General features: G+C 43.8%; 1 protein-coding gene across 2 annotated transcripts in view; it reads right to left on the bottom strand.

Annotated features, from left to right (window-relative positions):
- OPLAH (5-oxoprolinase, ATP-hydrolysing) overlaps positions 1-23,881 on the bottom strand; it is a 39,434-nt gene extending 15,553 nt beyond the window's left edge. The window contains exons 1-16 of one of the 2 annotated variants that reach the window (XM_044669628.1): positions 23,714-23,881; positions 22,382-22,656; positions 21,786-21,977; positions 20,478-20,580; positions 19,948-20,071; positions 19,561-19,756; positions 19,005-19,170; positions 18,571-18,709; positions 13,817-13,884; positions 13,318-13,583; positions 12,428-12,540; positions 8,229-8,399; positions 7,846-7,991; positions 7,623-7,753; positions 6,189-6,301; positions 5,762-5,913 (exon numbers count right to left, since the gene is read on the bottom strand). In XM_044669628.1, coding sequence (XP_044525563.1) covers positions 5,762-5,913; positions 6,189-6,301; positions 7,623-7,753; positions 7,846-7,991; positions 8,229-8,399; positions 12,428-12,540; positions 13,318-13,583; positions 13,817-13,884; positions 18,571-18,709; positions 19,005-19,170; positions 19,561-19,756; positions 19,948-20,071; positions 20,478-20,580; positions 21,786-21,977; positions 22,382-22,591 — 2,290 coding nt within the window. In that variant the 5' untranslated portion in view covers positions 22,592-22,656; positions 23,714-23,881. Of the gene's footprint in view, positions 1-5,761; positions 5,914-6,188; positions 6,302-7,622; positions 7,762-7,845; positions 7,992-8,228; positions 8,400-12,427; positions 12,541-13,317; positions 13,584-13,816; positions 13,885-18,570; positions 18,710-19,004; positions 19,171-19,560; positions 19,757-19,947; positions 20,072-20,477; positions 20,581-21,785; positions 21,978-22,381; positions 22,657-23,713 lie in introns of both variants that reach the window. The other variant, XM_044669619.1, reaches the window with a different exon arrangement.
- Between the last annotated feature and the right edge of the window lie 217 nt (positions 23,882-24,098).

The following is a 24,098-nucleotide window of genomic DNA, read 5'->3' as shown; positions in this document are numbered from 1 at the left end:
GATGGTACAGAAGATAAAGCACTAAGACCATAGTTAAGGAAGACCCAAGTTCAAATCTGGTCTCAGATACTACTAGCTGCATGACCCTAGGCAAGTCACTTAGTTTCTATCTGCCTCAGTTTCCTCAACTGTAAAATGGAGGTAATAACACATAGTTCTAATATCATAAGCCATGGTCCAATATATTAAGTCCTGTTCTTTGATACACTCTAAGTGATCCATTGCCCTCTTCACATGTCCTTTCTTTCCCAATCTATCATCTTCACTTGGAAGAAATAAGGAAATATCAACTTCCCCATACCACCACTAGTAGTCCTTTGATTTTCTAGCCAGGACTTCAATCATTTTCCCTCCCTGAGACTCAAGTTTTCTCATTTTTAAAAATGAGACTAATACTTATGTGTTAGCATAGTGCCTGGCACATAGTAAGCATTTAAGAAATACTTTACCCTACTACCTGTCTTGTGTTATATACCTCAAAAGACTTTTTAGAGTTTAGCTAAGTGGCACCATAGAGTTGGTAATCCCATTTCAAATACTAGTTGTGTGACCCTGGGAAAGTCACTTAACTGTTTTTCCTCAGTTTCCTCATCTATAAAATAGAGATAATAATAATATTGAACATCTGAGATTGTTATGAGGAATATTTGTTGTATAAATTTCTTTATCTGTAAATGTGTACATTCTTTGCTCAATATGTTGTATCGAATACTTGTGGGATATCTATAAAGCACTTTACACACTTTAAGATGCTATATAAATGCTATTATTATTAGAAAGTGCTTTGTGAACTGTAAAATACTTTAGAAATGGGAATGTCTATCAGAAGAACTCATTCCAGATTTTCCTGCCTCTATCATTTGTTCCCATCAACACAAGGGTTGGTCAGTGGATTTTGCAAAAGTGTCTTAGCTGGTTCTGTGAGGCCTTGGATTCATGTTCATGAAAGTAAAAGCACTTCCTGATTTGCCATGTCATACTTGTACACAGCCACCTCTTAGAGAGTCATTCATCCTCACAGGTGAGCTGTGTGAGCAAAAAAAATCTCCTCAGGAAATGCTAACAGTAATCAAGTATGTTTTGAATATTGGCCAAAATTCATCTTCATGGGCAGTTTTACCTCGGTGTCAAAATGCAGAGTTTCCCTTCTCTCTTCTGTGTTCCATTCTTCAATTTGCCTAATGCCTCTTAACACTAGCCTTAATGCCCCCTCTACCCTCTGCAAACTCTTTTCTTCTTAGATTTTTTCCAAGATATTTTTCCCTAATTCTATTTAGGAAATTTTCATTCTCTCTAGCAAGCCAGAGGACAGTGTTGTACCTCAAGCCATTTCATCTTCATTTGATCAAATGTGAATTGATCTATTTTGAAAAACAATTTTAAATGAACAGAAAAAAAGGTATTTGGCCCAGAGCCAAAGCTCTACAGTTTCTAAAGATCAGTTCCCATGTTTGGGAGCAATTCACAAATTACTCTTTGACTCATGCCACAACTCAGGGTTTTCCCTTAAGAATATTGGAATATATAGTTCACGTTTAGGTCTCTACCAAAAAAGGTTATCAAGTTCTTATATTCCTTGCAAACCTTCAAGTTAACCATACATCAAATACAGCACACGTGACTATGGAGATGGCAGTAGCTAGAGCTGGAGTAGTGGAGACCCAGGACAAAAGGAGGAATGCTGGGAGAGAAGAATAGAAGTTCCTGGATATTGCTAAGTTCTTGGGCCAAGATTTCCTCACCGAGGTGAGGAGTTTCTGTATTAATCAAATACAGCACTATTCTACCAGAGCTAAAATCCAAACAGAAAAGACTTATCCTCAAGCCCATACAGAAGTCAAGACAATTCCATTTCCCTCTATAGTGAGTCCCATGATTCTCCTAGAAGGGAAAAGAGAAGCAGTCCTTCTTATCCTGGTGAATCCAGCCTCCCCCAAGAAACTAGAAGTCTTCTATCCTTAGAAAAGTTGAAAGGGAAGGAGGGAGGGAGGAAGGAAGGAAAGGAGAAAGGAAGAGAGGGAGGAAGGAAGGGATTTATTAAGCACCAGCTCTGCACAAGGCACTGAACTAAGCACTTTACACATACCTCATTTGATCCTCACAATAACCCTGGGAAGTTGTTTCTATATTATCACCAACATTTTGTGGATGAGGAAACTGAGGCAGATATAGATGAGGTGACTCACCCAGGTTCACACAGGTGTATGAGGCCAGATTTAAATTCAGATCTTCCTGACTCCAGGCCCCATGTTCTATCACTGCATCACCTAACTAAGACCACTAGAAAGTTGATCCCTCTGGTTATACCATATAATACTATAATAAAATACTGACAGAGTATATATGATCAAGTTTTGTTTCTCCACACTATGGACCTGAATACCTCTTAGTTCTTTTTTTTTTTTTTTAAATATAAACCCTTACCTTCCATCTTAGAATCACTACTGTGTATTGGTTCTAAGGCAGAAGAGCAATAAAGGCTGGGCAATGGGGGTTGAGTGACTTGCCCAGGGTTACAGAGCTAGGAAGTATCTGAGGTCAAATTTGAACCCAGAACCTCCTATTTCTATGCCTGGCTCTCAATCCACTGAGCCACCCAGCTGTCCCCAATACCTCTTAGTTCTGACTCCTGTTTGGACTCAAATTTCCTCCAACTGGTCAGCTGTGAAAGGGAATTCTTGGTTCTCTGTGAGTTCACACCTTACTTGATGCTAGGTGAGAACAAGCCAGAAATTTAAGAGTTCACACACTCAGAAAGGTGTGAATCCAAAGGTGAGAACAAAGACAATTTGGAAACCGTGACTGGCCTCCATGAAAAGGGGCAAGGATAGGAAACCACCATAAAAGCCATGAAAATCCCTGAGGAGGGAGGCTGGTGAAGGAGTCTAGGAGAGAGTGAACTCCAAGAAGAGAGTCACTCCAAGAAGGAAGTTGGCTTCAAGAAGAAGGTCGGCTCAAAGAAGAAAGTTGCCTCAGGAGTCACCTTCAGCTCCAGTCATTGTCTTGGGTGAGTGGATAGCTGGTTTTCCCTTCCTGTCTTCTGGAGATAGTTTAATTCTGAGCGAAGGTTAACAAGTCCTGGCTGAGCCAAACACTGGAACAATATTTAGTTGGATAGGTTAATGTCTTTTCTACCCTTTTTTTATTTCTCTACTTTATAAATAAAAGATTTATAATTTTCATATATTTAGCCAAATCATTAATTTTAACACTTATACAGCCTAGTCCAGAAACTCCTCACTTCGGTGAGGAAATCTTGGTCCAAGAACATAGCAATATCCAGGAACTACTATTCTTCTCTCCTTTTGTCCTGGATCTCCTCAGTTGTTGCTCCACTACTCCAGGGGCTATGTTCTAGCTACTGCCATCTCCATAGTCACAAGATTCTTCTTCTGGGGCCACCTGGTTTCTTGGAGAGTTCTCTGTAGCCTATAATCACTTCATAAATGCTTCTTGACTTGATCTGTTATCTCTTCTCCTCTATAACCTTCTCCACCCTTATTCTTTCTGCTCTGCATCAGTCCAAAATGTGTAGTCAATATGCCAGCGAGTATCCAAGGCAAAAGCACACATTCACACTCCTCATCTTGGCGTCAGAAATGTGCTGTCAAAGGGGATGTTTACATCTTCTATAGCGAGACTTTTTCGACAACAGACAAAGATCTCATCCTTTAACCTTGTTACCCTTGACCAGGTTCCTCCTGACAGTTAAATTCTATAGTTATAAAGTGCTCCATACCTTTTCACCCAGCAATCCTCTTCCTGGGTTTCTATCCTAAGGAATTAGGAACAAAAGAACACACGTGTGCACATACATATGGAGTATTCATAGCAGTACTACTGGTCATTGCCAGTCAAAACTGAAACACACCAGATGCTAGGTGACTAGAAAATGGTCAAACAAATGGTGGAATGTGGATTTAATGGAACATGACTGCATCATGAGGAAAGGTAAATATGAGAGACAAAAAGAAATATGGGAAAATGCAAGCTGCATAGGACAAAACCAAAGGAATAATATAATATACACAATTACTACCACTACCTAAATGAAGACAGCTTTAAAAAGCTACAAATTCAACAAGAAAATAGAGAACCTCAGTACTGACTTATAAAACACATAACTAACTACCCAAGGGCAAGGCAGCACATTTTTTTCCAGTTCCAAATTCCTTCCCTCCAACCCCTCTATGGCCCATAGAGAAAGCAACTGTATATGTAAAATCATAAAAAAACATTATTTCCATATTAGCCAGGTTGCAAAAAAAAAAGGCAGGAAAAATAAAGTGGAAAAAAATATTCTTCAATCTGCACTCAGAAGAGTTAAAACACCCCTCCTCTTTCCAATGAGTTCTCTCTCTTCTCCTCTCCCATCCCCACCCTCAAGACCTATAACAATTTTCTAGACTCAAAGCATTTATCGTGTAACTGAAATTTCTTTGGAAGGAAATGCACTTAAGACCAACAGATGACCCTTTATCCATTGTTGAGCTCCAACCTGCCCTAGGGACATATATAGCCCTCCAGACTTATAATATAAAATTAAGGGCTCTCTCAGAAGGGAATTTTGTATTTGGGATTGCTTCTCACCTTCTGGGGAGCTTCTCTAACGTCCCCTGGTAAGCTATATCGTCTTTCCCACTAATGGTGCTCCCTAAGCTTTGGAAGCAACGCCGTTGAAGAACATTTTGCATTTGGGTTGCTAGAGAGACAACTATCTGTGGCTGAGGATATACAGGTTTCATCCCACCCTGACCCTAACCCTTCAAGGACCATTATCTATCCTCTGGAGGCTTCTATCTCCAAAAGACCTCACTGCAAACTTTAAGAGGCCCTAGACCAAAGATGGGACTCATATCTACCCCTGACAACCACTTATTCTCAATAAAATGTCAGTGGTACAAGCCAAAAGGTACTCTCCACAACCCATTAAATAGACATCAGCAATGTTCTCAGTGAGGTCATTGACCTTGTACAAGGAGTTATCTTCAGAATACTTCTGGTTGCACCTTCTATACAAGTGTTTTAGGAAACTATATATCATATATATATATATGTATATATATATATAACTTATGTGTACATAACATATATATTATATATTTTAAAAATATGTATATATTTTTAATTTTTTTTAAACCCTTACCTTCTGTCTTAGAATCAATACTATGTATTGGTTCCAAGGCAGAAGAGTGATAAGGGGTAAGCAATAGGAATTAAGTAACTTGCCCAGCTGGGGTCATATAGCTAGGCCAGATTTTTATCTAGGACCTCCCATCTATGGGCCTGGCTCTCAATCCACTGAGCCACCCAGCTGCCCCTGATAAATTTCTTTATCAATAATTTTTTTAGCTTCTAAGAAGTTATTTCGATCCTAATTTAGCCTCATCCTCCCCTCTACTTGCCATAATTCTATGAAATATTAGTAATTTACAAAGTTCCTTGCTCCTTTAATGCACATACACACACAATTCCCAAGAAAAACTCCCAGAAACCACCCATGACCCCATAGCCAATGCTCACAAGAATGCCCTATCATCTCCCCTATGTCCATGGAGAAATGAAAAATGCTAGAAAATATATTAATATGGAAACCTAAGAGTATCAAAAGACTAAGAGGTTAAGGTCACAGGAAATGACAGGATTAGGAAAAAGGGGACTGGGGGGGCGAGGTGGGGGAAGGCTACAACAAGGAGCCACCTGAAGACAAAGAAGGTGAGAGACAGGAGAATGGACGTTTGAAAGAGATACAATCACTCACCAGCAATGCTCATGAAACGATGGGAGAAGATGGACAGTTGGATGGGGTCAAGACGGGAGCTGACAGAAGTAAGGGACTGTGCTCCCACGGTGATTCGGATATCGCCCGTTTTGGTCACCTCAGCATAGCATCCTGGTTCCACCAAGATTGTACTGAGAAAAGAAAAGAAGGTTACTCTTCCAGTCTCTGAAGAATTCTGACCTAACCCTTCAGGAGGAGCCCTCCCCCAGAAAACATAGCAATCGGAGGCTTAAAGCCACCCAAATTGCTTCTGGTTGAGACTAACATGGACTGTGTTGTTGCCTTCCATCCTCACCTCCTCTCGTCTTTCTGTGACCCTCTAGACACCCGATCCATCTTCCTCTGCCCCTGCACGCTCCCCCGCTTCACCTTATCCCTGTAACTCCCACCACAACATCCCCCTGACCTGTTGCTGTCAATGATGAGACATGGTCCTGGGAGTCTGTGTCCCTGGCCCAGCTCTCCCAGCTGGTACACAGGAGTTTGCTGGTACCCTCCTTCGAAGTAGCACTGGGTGACCTAGGAGAAGGCACAGGGTGAAGGCCTCATCAAAGGCCCACTCTGGGCAGGGAGAGAGGAATAGGAGCTCCTTCCACAGCTTAGAGGAAAAGGATTCTCTACTGAAGCCTGTGCTGTCCAAAATAACCTTGGGGTAGGAGGTAAGGCATCATTATAGAATCCCAGGGTTAGAAGCAACCTCAGAGGTGATCTAGAATGGCCTAAACCTGAATGGCTATATCAATAAAAAGCAGGGGCCTCTGCTGAAGGGCCTCCTGGGAAGAATTCACTAGCCCCAAAGCAGGTCTTTTCTCTAGCACAGTTCTATGATTAGGAAGCCTTTCCTTATACTGAGCTGAAACCTGGCCCAGAATCATGTTCCTGTAAGAGCCACATGGAGGTTCCACATGGTACTGTCAACATGGATTTCTGGATAACTCAGTTTACCCTTACTTTTGAGAAACCCCAGTACTAAGCACACCTATTTTTTATTTGAATGTTAAGCACTTGCTTGTTTTGAAAGGCTTCTCTATTGGATGAAAGTTCTCCTCTCATGAAGCCCAGTTTGACCTTTGGATTTAATTTGTTACAGCTGACTGTTCTATTGACTGCAAAAGAGGTTTAATATCTGTTTATGGTTAATTTTAGTAGGCTTCCCAAAAGGTATAAAGAGATTCTCAGGTTCGGTATCTCTTTGGAGTTGGCACTAAGAGCTGTGTCTTCTCCCAAGGAGCAATTGGTACTTGATACAGAGCTTTTGGTTTTGTATGATATTCGATGTATGATTCTGTTGGGTGGCCAAATACCTGAACCATTTTTTTCTTTTCTTTCCTCCTGATTAAAAGAGTGGATTTTCTAATAACTTGGAAGTTTTGTATTTAAGCCCTTGGCCTTCACACCCAAGAAGCTCTGAGGCCCCTGAACCTTGAGTCAGTTTTCAGCATCCATAATGGGCAGTAACATCAAATAGAAATGGGGACTACTAAACTGTACACAAGGATCCCTGCAGGCCCTTAGTTTTAAAATGCAATATTCCCTGTGTTTTACTTTATTTTTGTTTACATTGTTAAATATTTCCTAATTACATTTTAAACTGATTTGAACCATAATCTGGGCCTGTACCCGTGAGCCACGGTTTGACCCTTCCAGTTTGACCCTTCCAGTTTAGAGAATCTCACCACTGGCATGTGGGGAACAAGGAGATGTCTTATATTCAGGGAATAGTTCTTATTACATCTACCAACTGAGAGTTGCTGTTAAGGAAAACACTTTGTCCTTTAAAGTGCTATAAAAATGTTATTTATTATAGATCCCTGGGTTTGGGAGATTGGTGGAATCTTACCGAGTCAACACGAGGAGGTCCATTCTGGGCCTGGACAGGGTAGTCCAGCTTCAGGCCACTGCAGCCTATCCCTCGTACTCGCACATCATCCACAAGGACAGGCCGGTCTGGGATGAGGAAGCCAAACTCTTCTTGATACCTATAATCCCACCCAAAAGGGAAATTAGTCAAGCAAGTCCCTGAGGAGGGTACCCTACTCCTCTGGCCTCTTACAGACTAGGACTCCAGTACCTCTCTATGAAAGCTGCCCCAAAGTCCCCTTCCTGAGGAGAATAAGAAGTGGGAGGGTGTCGACGGGAAGAAACCATGAGAGCACAGTCTGTTCTTTGGTAGCGAAGATGCAAAAACTTCTCAGTCTGGATCTGGGATCTGGGATGAAAGGGAAAGGAAGAGTGAGAGAAGCTGAATGGGTACGGGGCCAAGAGAAGAGAATTTCATTGCTGACTGTGACCACCCTCATCCCTGTCTCTTAGACCCAGTCCTCCTTTTAGACTTTCCTCAGAGGGCCCCTTTGCCCATTTCCCAACCCACTGCGGGACAGCAGCCACCTTCCATCAGCCCTCATTAGCTGGGGCAACCCTGGGCCCCACACCCGTGCCCTGATACCTGGGGAAGCCCTGGGCCTGCAGGGCCTCCACACATTGCTTGTCCAGGAACCTGAGACGCTGGTCAATCTGCGGGAAGTTTTCAGGGATGTAGAACAGGGAACAAGGCTCTTGAGCCTCATGTACAACATCTGCCAGGGCCAGCCCCAGTGCTGAGAGTAGCCCGCTGTGCCTGGGGAGGGGAGTAGGTATATGTAGGGAGGAGTCACCCCACATCAACCCTACAGATCCACCTAGGACACATATACTAAGAGCTGAAAACTGATTGGATTGGTAAGTCTTAGAAAAAGCAGTAACTTTGTCTTCTTCAAAATGGGATGGGAAATTCATGGCAGGGAGGAGCCAAAGCAAACAGTCTGATGTGATGGTGGATGAATGCCTCCCCTACAGTTCTGCCAGCCCCTTCAGCCTTCCTGAGTTCCTCTGATTCCTCTTTTCCTACTTGGGTGAGACCAGACTCTGCCACCCTCACCAGGTAAAGCAGAAGAGGAATCTTCCAAAGACTTTTTAAAGCACTCTATTCTGTATTATTTCCAGGAGAGAAGATGCAGATGGCAACAAATGGACCAAACTAAGATTGAGGTGAGGTGGGGTAATGTGGTAAGTAGAAGAGGAGATACTGTCTAGAGATTCCAGCCAGACCTAGAATCTGGATGGGCCCCAAAGCTATTAATTAGGGTATCACTTTTCTGGTTTACAAACCGAGCAATTCAGGAAACTAGACAAACCAGACACTGTAGCTCTGCTTTGAAACAGCATGGTACAAAAGAACAAGCATTGGACTTGGTGCCAGAAAACCTAGTCCAGACATTTACTAGCTACATCGAGATGGAAAGGTCATAAACTCTGAACCTTTGTTTTCTAAAACTATTTTATTTTGTGGTTTGTTTGATTTTTTTATCTGATTTTTTACTTTTAGTTTTTTAGTGTGGAAGGTATTCTCTAGGACTAGGTGATAAATTCCCTATACAAGGTCTTCCTGATTAGCAACCACTAAGAGCCTTGTTCTAATATTGATGATGTGTCTCCTTAACAAAGGATGAAATCCAGAGGCAGCTGGGTACTCAATAGAAAGAGAGCCAGGCCTGGAGATGAGAAGTCCTGGGTTCAAATCTGTCCTCAGATACTTCCTAGCTGTGTGACTCTGGGCAGGTTACTTATCCAACCATTGCCTAGCCCTTACCACTCTTCCACCTTGGAGCCAATATATAATATGGATTCTAAGACAGCATGTAAGGATTATTTTAAATAAATAAATAAAAACCATGTGAAAGTAGTAACTCAGGTATTTCACTAAAATGGCCATGAGAGGTCAACCAGGCATGATAAGCCAGAACTTCATTGTCTAGGTTAACCAGTGATACCTAACAGGGTCATTCATACCTTGTCAAAGAGTTAACTTTGTCAAGGGAATTTCAACCTAGTCTAAGGTAAGTGGGCCTGTTGTTATTTCCTGTCACCTTTATCTGATCATAATTCTTTGTTATTCCACCTCTCTTTCTGTTCTGCAATTCCAAACCCAGTTCTCATCCACACCATGATCTCCAGTTCCCCCACCCTTCAGTTTTTTTCTCAGGCTATCATCCCATACACTCTTTTCCTTTCCTCATCTTGACCTCTTGGTGAACCCATTCAACCATCCACTATCCTCTTGATTTAAAAAAATTTAGCTTATTTTTTTTACTAATTACATGCAACTTCCCTGCCTTTTTATCCTATCAAAGATCTTGCCTGGCTAAACCCCAACCTTGGATTTCTCCAACCCTTTGCTATCTTCATTCCTCCTATATGTGCTACTCAACAAAGATGGAGAAAATCACAAAGTGTGCTACCTGAGTTTACTACAAATTTTGTTATATAGTCTCAACTGGGTTCTCACTGCAGCAAGACAATCTATTTACACTTCCCTCTCCCACTTACCACAGCAACTCTATCAAACTTTTTCATCCTTCTCAAATCTCCCCTGGCTCTTCCTTTTACCATCCTTAAACTTTGTCTTCTCCTATCTTCCTCATCTCATATATATCAAATGCCATCTGCCACTATTTCCGCCTACATCTTATATAATGAAGTAGCCCTTCTTGACAAAGCAAACCTCTCTACATGGCACAATTAACTTCTCTAGAAAATTATCCCTTCTATCATCCCCACTCTCCCACTTATCTTCAATCTAATTCTGTCTACTTACTGCTTTTCTACCACTACCTCAAAAAAGAAACCCTTCATTTGATCTATGTATTCCCACTAGTTATCATCCTATATTTCTTCTCACTTTCATGGCTAAACTACTCCTTAAGAAGGCTGTCTACAATGGATGCCTCCATTACTTTCCTCTGGCTTCAGAACACATCATTCTACTGGCATTGCTCTAAGAATCACCATTGATCTCTCTTAATTGCCAAATCTAGTGACCTTTTCTCAATCTTCATCCTTCTTGCCCTCCCTATAGCTTTTGCTTTGATTCTATCAATTACCTTTTCTTCTCTAGGTTTCCTTCTGGTTCTGTCTCTCTATATGATGGCTCTTTCTCAAATCTCTTTTGCTAGATCTCCATTTCTGCAAAACTAGAGGTATGTGCCAGGTTCTCTTCTCCCTCTTTGCTATTTCACTTGATGATTTCATCAGATCCCATAGATCCAATTATTAGAGCTATATAACCAGCCTTAAACTTTCTTCAGACCTTCAGTTTCATCTCTCCAACTGCCTATTGGTCATTTCAGAAGGATTTAGCATGATTATTTTCAACTCAACATGTCCATAGCAGAACTTATCTTTCCTCTGCACCATTCACTCTTTGTAGCTTTTCTATTACTGTTGAGGGTACCACAATCTTCCAAGTCACCCAGGTTCAAAATTTCACTCTATCACCCTTACAGCTATTCTGTTGATCATATCTTTGCAATATCTCTTGTATGGACCTCCTTCTCTTCTGACCGCCACCATCCATCCTGGTGTAGGTCCTTATCATCCCAGCCAATTGGTTATCCTCCATTTTTCAAGACTCTTTTGTTAGACTGACCTGCTAAAGTGCAGTTCTGACCATGTTACTCCCTATTCTATCAATTCTAATTGTTCCCTATTACTTCCAGAATCAACTATAAAATCCTCTCTTTGATTTTTAAGCCTTTCACATTCGAGTCCCCTTTCTACCTTTCCAATCTGTTTATACTCCATTGCCATCCCTATCCCTTTACTCTGCAATGTAATAACCTCGACCTCTTTGCTGTTTCTGGAACAAAACACGGTATCTCCTGAATCTGGGCATTTTCACTAGCTGTCCCCCATGCTTAGAACTCTCTCCTCATCTCCACCTCCTGACTTCATTCATATCTCAGCTACAGGCCCATCTTTGATGAGGTTTTCTCAGCATTCCTTAATCTTAGAACATTGCCTCTGAGATTATCTCCAATGCATTGTATTGTTTGTATGTATTTGTTGGCATGTATTGTTTGTATGTATTTGTTGGCATGTTGTCTTTCCCATTAGGCTGTGAACTCCTTCTCCTTGAGAGCATGCAGGGATTAGTTTTGCTTTGTATGACCACTAAGCACTTAGGAAAATGCCTGGAATATAGTAGCCACATTAATAAATAATAATTAATAAAGTTAATAAGTTATTAACTAGCTCTTCTTCCCCAGCTACCATCAGATGAGGATAGGAGGTAAGAATAAAAAGAGAAATTTCTCATGTACTTATAAAGGAAGGCTGAAGATTTGACCAAGCATGAGAAAACACAGGATAGAGAGAATTCTAGAAGGAATATAGCTAAAGAGGGATGAGGGAAACGTGTCTTACAGAACTTATAGAGAACTACAAACTAATATCAGTGGACCCTGCAGTAGATTCTCTATGATGCTTCTGGATATCTGGATTTCAGACCTTCTCCCATTCCCACTCCCCTCCCTGTCAGTTAATAAATTGTCAGATGAATTAAGGGCTAGAGTTTCAGTTTACTGAAGGAAGTATTCCTTGGTGAGCAGAAGCAGGATCAGATGAGGAAGATGGGAGAGATCATTCCCTGGAAGTTACTGAAATCAGCAGGGAAGAGGTACACCCCATACAAGCTGACCTTGTATTAGTACCTCGGCAAACTGGCCACAACTCAGAGAACAGCTGCTATGCCCAGGTATATACTAGAGAGACAAGCAGGCACAGAGGCATATAACCCTGCCACCCAGCCCCACACACCCCAACAGGTACCTGTGTATGTGGACAGTGTCCATGCCCAAGGAACGTGCAATGGCACAGGCATGCTGTCCCCCTGCACCCCCGAAGCATGCCAGTACATGGACTGATGGATCATGACCTCGAGCCTGTGGAACAGAGTAGGGAGCATTTAGCAGTGGTCTAATGTCCATCCTGTACTCCCAGACAACCTCCAGGTTCTCCCTTCCCTGGATACCAGGCCTCACTCCCTTCCCCAGTCTCAACACTACAATCTCTCCCTCTACTAGCCTAGAGGCAAAGACATCTTATTTCCTCTCTCCTAGAGGGGGTTTGAAGATTTTTCTTGAGAGCTAGGAAAATAAACACAGTTTGGAGCTAGAATGGGGGGACAGGGGGAGAGAAAGGGAGCCTAGACAAAGCAAGCAAATAAAGATTTGGAAAGGATGATCCATTAGTATCCATGGAGGAACAGTCAACCAATATCTAGGGCATATCAGTCATTGTGATGGCTAGCTGAGTGACCAAAGAGTGTAGTTGATCAGAGGTTGGAGCAATGGCCTAGGTAGAAATAGTCAGTGGTCCTGTGGTTGTTCAGTAGCCAGGGAAGATGGCCAGAGGTATGATTGTCACTCAGAAACTGAAAATCATAGTCAGCCTCCTGACACAGAGTTGATGCAATCAGGGTTAAATATGAGGTATACTTTTTGGACATGGTCAATGTGAGAATTTGTTTTGCTTGACTATATTTGTAAAAAGAGTTTTCTTCTTTCTTTTTCCCAACAGAAAGAGGTAAGAGATAGAAAAAAATAAAATTTTTGTTAGAAATAAAATTTAGCTTTTGAAAAAGAAGTCAGTAACTTAGTATGTGTTTGTCAGTGAATGATCACGGTAGTAGTGAGTCATCATCCAGGGAATGTTCATACCTGGGTAAGGGCACGAATGGGCCGGCACATGGCCTCATTGGCCACTCGTATAAAACCCATGGCCACTTCTTCAGGCATCATCACATCACCCCCATAGGATCCTTGAGCCATAAAAGTTTTGACCTCAGCTGTCACAGCATCTAGGGCCTTCTTGGAAGCCTCTTTGGAGAGTGGCTGGTCCTCATTAGGACCAAAGATGCAAGGAAAGGAAGAGGGAAGCAGGCGACCCAGGACCAAGTTGGCATCAGTCACTGTCAATGGTCCTCCTGTAATGAGGAAGATAAGAGAATAGTGAGACTCACTGATGAAAGCAAGGAAGAAAAGGAAACTTCCCAGGAGAAGGAAGGATGGAGATTTGGAAGAGGAATAAAGGACAGGATAAGGAAGAGAGTACTCGGGAGGAGGGAAGGCTAGGAATATTTACCCCACCCATTTGGAAAGCATCTGAGTTGGTACTCAAGTTGGAGAAGCTGGAGTCAGGGTCATGGTCTTTACTGACCTTTCCTATAGCAAGCAGGACCAGGATGAGCACCAGCTGACTCAGGACCCACCACAAATAGGCCAGACCTGAAAAAAGGGCATATGAATGAGGCCTGGAATTTAAGGAAGGAATCAGGACTTGGCACAATGTGAAGGGCCAGTGCAGAGAAGGCAAGGACATCAAGGGTTTCCTTTGAAGGTTATTTCATCTCATTACACCACTCTCCCTAGGTCACTGTTGCTGTCATGTACCAACTTCTAGGACATTATCCCCCACACCAAATCCATCTCAATGACCTCAAGAGTCTTGGCCTTATGGTCTTCCTCTCTGTCTTAGGCCTTGCCATCATCCTCAATAGCTTCAATATTAACAGTGAAGACTTCTTCAAGCATCCTGGCTTTCCCATACATCAAACTCAGTTCCCAGAACCTCCATCTCCACCCAAAGAAGTGGTCATATATAAGACCTTATTATCTCCCCCCAACTACAGGCAGTGACTAGAGAGCTTGTCTTGGAATCGGGAAAAAGTGGATTTGAATCTTGCCTCAGTTACTTGACCCTGAGCAAGTCACTTAATCTTTTTATGCCTAAGTTATTCTGTCTGTAAAATGGGGATAATAGTAGCACTTCCCTCAAAGGGTTATAGAGCAGATCAAATAAGATAATGTATGAAGAGTGTTTTACAAACTTTAAAGTACTATACAAATGCTAACTGGCTAAACTACTCTTCACCCAAGATTCAGAACTCTGAAATTTCCCTCTGCCAACAATCTCCTTTCTTCCAAACAACTTTCTGAGCTGGCTCTTCTCCCAGTCTGTCTCCTCCCTTCTAGTTTTACTTCCATTTCTTCCCAGTCTTGACTCTCAATCTTCTACCCTCCTCCTTCCTCTGTCCTCTGCTCTGTGAATCCCTGGCCCTAAGTCACACTCCCCTCTGGAGTTGTTCCAATTTTTCTCCTCTCTTTTCAAGTCCCCAAATTTACTCCCACATCCCCACCACTACTACCACCACTCCCAAATAAGATGAGCTTGCCTCTTATATTAGGGAGAAAAGGAGCAATGGAAAGAATGGTGACTCTGCCATTAGGTTCAAGGTTCAACTCTGTCAATGACTTCTTTTATGACCTTGGACAAGTCACTTAACCTTTTTCAGGGCCTCAGTTTTCCCATCTAGATAGCTTCTGAGGTTGCTTCAAGGTCTAAACTGATCCTATCAGGATTGAGGGAACTCTTCCTGGTACTACATTTCTAAATTTCGGTGTCATTGCCCATGCTCTTCTCCTTCCCTCCAATCAACAACTAACCTATTTGCTCTTTACTGTGCATGAAAATTTCCCAATCTCTGAGTTTTGGCCTTGGTTGTCTCCAGTGCCTGGAAGGGACACCCTCCTCACCTCTGCTTCTTAATCCCTACTTTCCTTCAAAGTTAAGCTAAGGGGTGTTGTGAGGAAGATTAGATTAGTTAGTTAATTAAGTATTAAGGATGTATCTAGCAGGAAGGAGCTGGAGCAGCAAGGTGGCTCAGTGGATTGAGAGACAGGAGGTCCTAGGTTCAAATCTGGCCTTGGACATTTTCTATCTGTGTAACCCTGGACAGTCATTTAACCCTGTTTGCCTCAGTTTCCTCATCTATAAAAATGGACTGGAGAAGGAAATGGCAAACCACTAGTCTTTGCCAAGGAAACCCCAAATGGATTCTCAAAGAGTCAGACACAACTAAAACAACAAACAACTCTCTGACTCCAGACCCATCACTGTATCCACTGGCAACACCTAGCTGCCTCCTCTATGAATCTTCTTCTATGCCCCCAGCTTCTAGTACTCTGCCCCCAAATTACTTTGTATTAATTTCTTTACAGGAAGGTGCAGGTAAATGTTTAACAACAGGCTGGAGGAAGGGATCTCTATCCATGACGCACTTTTAAGTTGAATCTGCATTATCAACACTTTCTCCACCACTTTCTTAAGTCTAGACAATCAATAAAACTGAATCAAGTCCTGATTTGTAGTATTTGCCAATTTCCAAGATACAAATGCTCACACTGAAAATGTAATGATTAGCTGGAGCCCACTCCAGGACACCACTGTGTCACCTGGGTTTTCTTTAAGTTTCAAGTTTGCCCAGCTACCCCTTTAGAACTCACCCCTAGGGAAGTTCCAGACACACCTGTTTTGGACTGAACAATAGACCTTGAAATGTTTGGTGACCCCAATTTGGGTGGAACTAGTAGGTAGAGTCAAAGGTTGAATACCCTTATTTGTCCTAATAGCTACTCTCATTGTATTAATGTCCTCTCTCAGGAAGCCCAGTTCTTTTTTGACCCTTTCCTTTGTAATGGTTATAGCTGATCATTCCCTGATACCCCAGCTGCTGGCTGCACCCTCTTTGCAGCCTGCTTGCAGTTTGTCTATGCAGGTTTGCTGTACCAAGTTCTCCAGAGGGTATAAAAGACCCCCAAGTTCTGTCACTTTTTGGAGAATCATCTGGCACCGTGCATTCTCCCAGAGATACTGTTCCCAGAGTCCCAGAGCCCTTGACTTTGTGTGGTTTTTAGGGACCTGAGTCTGTGTGGCAGCCAAAATTGAACACTATCTCTTTCCTGATTAAAGATTTGGTTTTACTGACTACTTTAGTAGTTCACCATTATTTCCAGGTTAACAACTGTTTCCATGTACACATGTTGTCTTCCCCTTCTTCCCTCACCCCCAACTCCATATCCACTTAAGCTTTTGAGGGCAAGGAAGGTTTTTTTTGTATCTCTTGTACCTCAAACAGTTCCTGGCATCCAGCAGATATCTAAAAATGCTTTTTGACATTCAGTCTGATCACATGGGTCGATGGGGATATGATTGGGGATGTAGACTTTAAGCCAGTGGTTCCCAAACTTTTTTGGCCTACCTCCCCCTTTCCAGAAAAAATATTACTTAGCCCCCTGGAAATTAATTTTTTTTAATTTTAATAGCAATTAATAGGAAAGATAAATGCACATGTGGCCATCACCGCTCCCCTGGATTGCTGCAGCACCTACTAGGGGGCAGTGGTGCCCACTTTGGGAATCACTGCTCTAAATGATTACTCTAGTGTAAATATTAATAATATGGAAATAGATCTTGATCAATGACACATATAAAACCCAGTGGAATTGTGGGTTGGCTATAGGAGGGAGATGGGAGGAGGGGAGGGAAAGAACATGAATCATGTAACTATGGGAAAATATTCTAAATTTAAGTAATTAAATAAATATTAAAAATAAATAAAATAAAAATAAAAATGCTTTTTGATTGCTTGATTTATAAAGTATCCTAAGAAGATCTAAAGGGAAAAAACACTTAGCTGGAAGAAAACCAAAGAAGGCTTCATTGAGGAGATAGAACCTGAGTTAACTGTCTGCTGAATATCTCCACTGGATTTCCCACCAGACCTAAAACTAAGCATATCCCAAACAGAGCTCCCTTCCAAATTTCCTATTTTTGTTGATGACTCAATAGCTCATTGTCATAGATGACACTTCTTTTTCTCCGTTACCTCCACATGGATCAGGTACTATGCTAGGCATTGAGGATATGAAAATCTAAATTCTGCCTTCCCTGCCGGCAAGGGACTAATCTTCTACTAGGAGACATCCAAACAGTCATTATTTCTGCATCTACAATATCATATCCATCTCACTTTCTCCCCAACTACAGGACCACCCCCTTTAATTAGGCCTTCAACAACTCACCTCTATGCTATTGCATTGCCTTTTTCACTCCTATCTCTCCCTCTACAGACTATCCTGCAAATGATTATCAAAAAGAATTCCTAGTGCCCAAGCCTGATCCTATCTATTTCCCTGATCAAAAAACCTTCAATCTTCTAACTCTTTATTGGCATTCAAGGCTCATCTACCATCTAACATTAACCTACTTTTCTCTTTATTACTTCCCTTCGAGCATTCAACATTCCCAGCTAAGTTGGACCACTAGTTAGCAGCTTCCTAATAGTACCTTCCCGCCCTCTCTTGCTTCCATTCAGGCTCCTCCCTATGCCTGAAACACATTTCCTTCTCATTCTCTTTCTTAAGAGACCCAAATGAGAAGCCACCTCTGCAAGGAAGACTTCTCAAGGATTCTAGATGAAAGTGATCTCTCCCTCTCTCTCTCTCTCTCCTTAAATTCTATCAGAGTGATTTGTCAGAGCCTTTCCTTTGCCTTTATTATAAACTACTTTCCTGGTACACTTCATTCCACATCTCTTATATCCCTATTGGAGGGTAAACTTGAGACCAGAGAGGGGATCATTTTTCAACTCAGGACAATGGCATACCCAGAGTAGGCACTTCACAAATATGGGTTTAAGAGAAAGAAACAGTGGAAATAGAAATACAGAAGAAAAACAACTGCTTGATCATATGGGTCATGGGGATATGATTGGGGATGTAGACTCTAAGTGATCACCCTAGTGCAAATATCAATAATATGGAAATAGATCTTGATCAATGAGACATGTAAAACCCAGTGGAATTGCATGTTGGCTATGGGAGGGGGTGGGAGAAGGGGAGAAAAAGAACATGAATCATGTAACTATGGAAAAATATTTTAAATTAACTAATTAAATAAAATTTTTTCAAGTAAAAAAAGAAAGAAAAAAATATGGGTTTAATTGAAAAGAATTATACCAATGGCAGAGCTAACAGGAGAAAGATGGCAGGGCATGGGCCTAACTTGAAGATAAGACTGGAATTCCCTAAGTATGAAAAGAGGACAGACAGGGAGAGAGAAAGAGACCTCACCTGAAGAAGAGTCTGGAGCCTCCTCCAGCAGCCACGGTGTTGATGTCCAGCTGTGGGGCCTGAATGGTGATGCCAGCAGTGCTGGCCTCAAACACATGCTCATAGTCACCGGCATACCGACTGACATCTGTGGAGGTACCTAAGAGTAGTTGGTGGAGCATGAGATATAGAAATATATTGGGGCACAGGCTCCACAGATTTTTCCCAGAATAGAATTGGGACTCAAAGCTCTTCCATTCCAGTTTCCCTCACTCCAGACTTCAGTCACCACCCTGTAGGTCCTCTGATCCCCACAATTTGGAGTGCCCAGAACCACAGCGCATTTTTTTCTGAGTATTGGGATGGGGGTGAGGGTATACACCCTAAAGGCCAGCTCCATCCATCTCAATGCCCTGCCCCTATCAAGTGAAATACCCAGCACCCATCTTTCATACCGCCCATATCAAAGCCAATGACCGGATGTCCTCCCTCAGCAGAGTAGGTAGCAACTGCATAGCCAACAACACCACCTGCAGGGCCTGAGAGCACAGCCCTGGAGCCACTAAAGTTTTTCATGGGCACCAGTCCCCCATCTGAACGCATGAAGAGCACCTGTACATCCTGGGCAAGAAGGGACATAGGCAGAAAAAAAAGTAAGTCAGGAGCCACCCAGGAGGGAGAGATCAGGACACAGAAGATGAATAGTCATAGGGAGAACGTATCAAGGCTGGGAATACTAAGACCACAGGTGAGAGACACAGGTAAAGGGACACAGGTAAAGGGACACAGGGAGCCCAGAGTAAGCAGACACGGAGAGTGAAAGCCAAGAGCAGGTGTGACAGGAGACAGAAAAGGAGGAGCACAGAATTTGGTGAATCAGGATTAAAAGGCAGCTCTGAGGAGGGGCACAGAGTGGAGGACAACCAGATGAGAAGAGCACAGCATATCACCTGGGGTGAGGCAGAACAGGTGAGTAGATGCAGGACATGAGGACTAAGAAGGTGTCCTTACTTTCAGGTTCCCCTGGAAGCCCTTGCTGAAGCCCTTCAGGTAACGTTGGATGGTAGGAGTCAGGTAGGCATCGGCACATGCTGTGTGCCCTCGGGGAACGATCCTCACCATGGGCATCACATCCGATGACAAGGACACGTGATCAAAGCCCAGCTCCCGTGCCAGTGCACCCACTTGCTGCTCATGTTGTGCCCACCTGCCCAGGGGTATATAGGGTACATTTCAGAGCATAGGGTTAGCAAGGAATTGGAACACGTTCAGATTCCCCTTCTCCTGGTGCCCCAACTTCTCCAGCTTCTCATAATAAAGTCACCCCCTTTCCTGATCTGTGACTCCTATGAGTCTGGCCCAGTATCAGTGTCAGTCAGGTCCCTAAAATGCTCTCACATGTATGAGTGCATGAACACCACAGCCAGGCTCCGGATGCCCCAGGCCAGTAGGTCCTTCAGCTTTCCCCGTAAGCTTTCTAGGTCCACAGGTCGCTTCACCTCTAGAAAGTCCCCTGTAGTGCCTGGTGGGGAGAAATGACCAAGTAACTGTCACACCAACCTACCTCCCCATCATTTCAACCCAGACTGCTCACATATTGGCCCCTATGCAGACCAACTCCACAGGCTCCAATCCAGCTCCCAAGCCCCAAATCTAACCCCGAGTCCACTTCTGAGCTTTCATTTATCCCCACAGGAGACAGAGACCAGAACCAAAGAGGCAGAAGTTTAGCGCTGGAGGTAGTAGACCAAGATTTGCTGGGTTGTCAAAGGAAGAGGGAGAGAGGGAGGGAGGGAGGGAGGAAGGGAGGAAGGAAGGAAGGAAGGAAGGGAGGAAGGAAGGAAGACAGGATTTGTGATTCAGAAGGGAGCTGAACCCAGAAGCCCCAAAAGTCCAAGTCGAAGATCAGGGTAGAATGAGGCACAGACCTTGTATGGGGGTCCCAGCCCCTGGCTCCCCTGGCTGATACAGCACCACCCGCTCATCCACCTCCACCACCTCCTCATACAGGACCTGAGGCATTGGCACTGTCTAGAGGGAATAAGGGGGAGGGTGGGGTTAGGAGGGAAAAAACAAGAGCATATTCAAGAGGAAATGTCCTCCCAGTTCTGCCCTCAGGGCAGAGGTTCCCCAGAGTGAAGGTTCCCCTTTATACTTGAGTGATCTGAAGTCCTGTTGAAGATAAAAGGTCAGGGTGGGAGACATTTCTTAGATCAATCATGGGTTCCCTAGTAGAAGAAAAATTATCCAGGAAACCAAGGGAAAAGTGGGATATTCAGTAAAGAAAGTCAGAGATTAGGGGGGGCTGTGAGGAGGGAACCTGAATGAAATGAAGAAATTATAGGGGATGAATAGAGAATGATATCTCCAACCAACTTTTAAGTTTCATGGGCCAGGCACTGTTGCTAGAGAAGGACAAAATGGACAGTTCTGGCCAAGGAACAATTTTCTGGCCAGCTGCGGCTGCTGCTGCTAACTTTCTCCTGACCATTGGTCTGTACTTGTCCAAGTTCTCAGCTGGCCCTTGGCCCAAGTTTTCATTCCAGTCTAACCTACAGCAGCAACACCCCCCCCTCCCAAGACAGAACCAGTTAAACCAGTTCTCTTCCTCCCAGTGGAGAGTAGACCTTGGATTATAAAAGAAGTAGGGGGGAGGGAAAGGATAAATTGGGACATTGGAGGCTGTCCAGAATGCCCACTATACAAAGTTTATTATAAGAGGCCTCCTACACACAGAACAATGGAATGCTATCAGACATTTTCTTACACCAAAGGGACAAACAGGAATTTTTTAAAAACCTCTTTATTATCCCTTTTCTACAGAGATATTTAACCTTGGTTGTGTCATAGACCCTTTAGCCAGTCTAATGAAATCTATGGGCCCCTTCTCAGACTAATGTTTTTAAATGCATAAAATAAATAGGATTGTGAAGGAAATCAATGACACTAGAATAAAATTATTAAAATAAAAGCTATTCAAGAAAATTCACAGTTAAGAACCCTTGTTTTAAAATAATTCTATTTGTACACAGTTTTGGTAGGGGCAGAGTCACTAAAAACTGAGAAAGCTGTGTCATAAAAAAGGGATTGGGGATAAGGTGAGTCAATAAATTTGATCAAACAATAAATATTCATTGTCTACTACATGTAGACATTTGGTAGGCATGGCTGGACAAAACACTGGACAAAGGAGAGATTTCTCCCCTGAGTTGCCTTTATGAGGGGTAGGCTCTCACCAAGTCAAAGAGGTCCTTTCGGGCCTGGTTCCCAATGTGCAGTAGGTCTTTGAAGCCCTGGGTGACCAATAGGGCCATGCGCTCTCCGTGTCGCTCCAAGAGTGCATTGGTGGCCACAGTTGTGCCCATGCGGATCCAGGCAATGCGGCTGGTGTCCAGAGGCATTTCCCTGGGCAATGTCATAGAGCACTCCTGTGAATACAGAGCATCAGTGTCTGTCTCTCTTATCCCCTGCCCCAAAAAACCAACTCTCCTCTTTTCTGGTAGATTCCCAGAGACTGATCCTTCCCTGAATCTTGTGAATGACTGGGATCAGGATTCTCCCAATTTTAGTTCTAAAATCAATGCCTCAACTGTTGTCTAAAGGTTGGATATCTCCCCCCCTTCAAATTGCTTTATTTTCCACAATCCAGGCATCTTCTTCAACAGAACCTTTAACCAAAACTTGGTTTTGGAAGGGTTTCCAGGAGCTCAGTGATAAGGATTGTCAAGATAAGGGCAAAGAGATAGTTGCTGCCTTTATCAATAGTTACATTATTAATACTAATAATAAAAATAATTCCTATTTCCACAATAATTTCCTGAGAGGCACTGACCTGCTCCAGGATTCGACGGATGCCCTCAGTTGGGGCATCTTGGTAGTTGGCTGGGTCCTCAGACAGCAGCTTGAGCACCCTTACCCGGCCCCCAGGGCATTGTGCAAAGACATCTGTAAAGGTGCCACCCCGATCAATGGCAAATCGAAACTTTCCCACCTCCCCCTCCTTGTTGGCCTTGAAGGCACCAGAGGTAGTAGGCCTGGCCATTAAGTTGGAGGGTGGAAAACGCCAGTTGTAGGCCACCAGCTCCTCTTGTGTGTCTTCTTCCTCTTCTGGAAGAAATGAGAGATGAGGCAGACAAGGAATTAGAGTATGGGAATAGGGGTGGGGGCTGTCAAGGCAGGGAATCAGGGGGCATGGAAAATGAGGAATGGGGCCTCGGAGGAAGAAATCAGGGTAAGGAATCAAGAAGCCTGATGGAAGTCAGGGCAGAGAATCAGGGAGTGAGGGATAGAAAGTACTAAGGCTGGACCGAAGGGCAATGGAAATGTGGAACAGAAGAGGGGAGGAGGGCGGGGAAGCAGGGAAATAACAGAAAGGGAAAGGAGACAGATACAGTGCCAGGTCCACTGGAGGAGTATGGAACCCGAGAAAAGCGAACCAAGGAAGATTGTGGTAGGGAGGGCGGACAGAAAAGAGGGGTCCGACTACTCTGAGGAAGCAAGGAAAGGAAGGTCACACTGGTTATGGAATTTGGCACAGGAGTGCAACTGGGGGTTCTCCCCAGGCTTCGATAAGAAACGGGGCTCCAGTGGACAGGCTTAGGATAGGAGCAAACGGACAGGCAGCAGGGAGCTGAGCCGAGGAGCGGGTAACTGGCCAAGGAGTGAAGGTTGGAGGGGGACGCTGAGCTGAATTCTGATTGAGGAATAGGGGAGTGAAGGAAGTTCAGATAAGGAGGGTGAAAAGGAAGGCTAGGAAAAGGAAGGGTGAGGGGTCTCTGACTTGAGATTAAAGGGATATGGATGCAGAATTGAGACGTGGATTCTCTAACGAGAAGGAAAGATGAGTGGGCACTCTCAGACTCGAGATGGAGGGAGTCAGGCTAGAGGACTTGGCTCACACGGAAGAAGTGAAGAGTGCGGGGAGGCAGTCCTGGGGGCTGGTTGGGACATAAGATGTGAGGGGGAGGGGAAGGGAACCGCGGAAAGGAATGATACTGGAGAGAGAGAGCAGACGGGTGAAGTGGGGGTAAGGGATCCAAGAGGGGAGGAAGAGAGGTCTAAGAATTGGAGTAGAGATAGGAAAGGGGTGCGCGCGTGGGACTGGGGGTAGCGGAATGAATGAGGCTGACAAGACCAGACCGGACTCGACGGGGTAGGGACGCACCTAACCAGGTTTCCTCCTGCTCTGGAAAGGATCAGGTTTGAGGTGGAACTGGGGCTCCGGTTGATCCCGGCCTGGGGGCAACTTCAATCTTCAGCGCTCGGCCCCTCCCTCCCTTCCTCTCTTCCTCCCTCAGCCTGCAGCCCGAAGCGACCAAGCCTTGGGGTCGGGAGGTGGAGAAGCTGGTCCCATACCACCGAGACAAGTGCGGTAGTTCTAGTCAGTCCTTCCCTGAATCCCACCCATCTCGTGCTACCCCACCCTCTCTCATCGCTTCCCCCCATTGGCTCTTCAGTCCTCCAGCTCCTCCTTTCGGCTTCCCCCCCACCCCACCCCACGCCCAGCTCTGGCCCCCTCTGGCCTTCGCTACTCATTCCACTCCAGGACT

This window comes from Gracilinanus agilis, chromosome 1 (genome assembly GCF_016433145.1).
Source record: "Gracilinanus agilis isolate LMUSP501 chromosome 1, AgileGrace, whole genome shotgun sequence".
Classification (NCBI taxonomy): domain Eukaryota; kingdom Metazoa; phylum Chordata; class Mammalia; order Didelphimorphia; family Didelphidae; genus Gracilinanus; species Gracilinanus agilis.
Note: the sequence above shows the minus strand (reverse complement) of the source record. Positions and strands in the feature narration are given on the sequence as shown.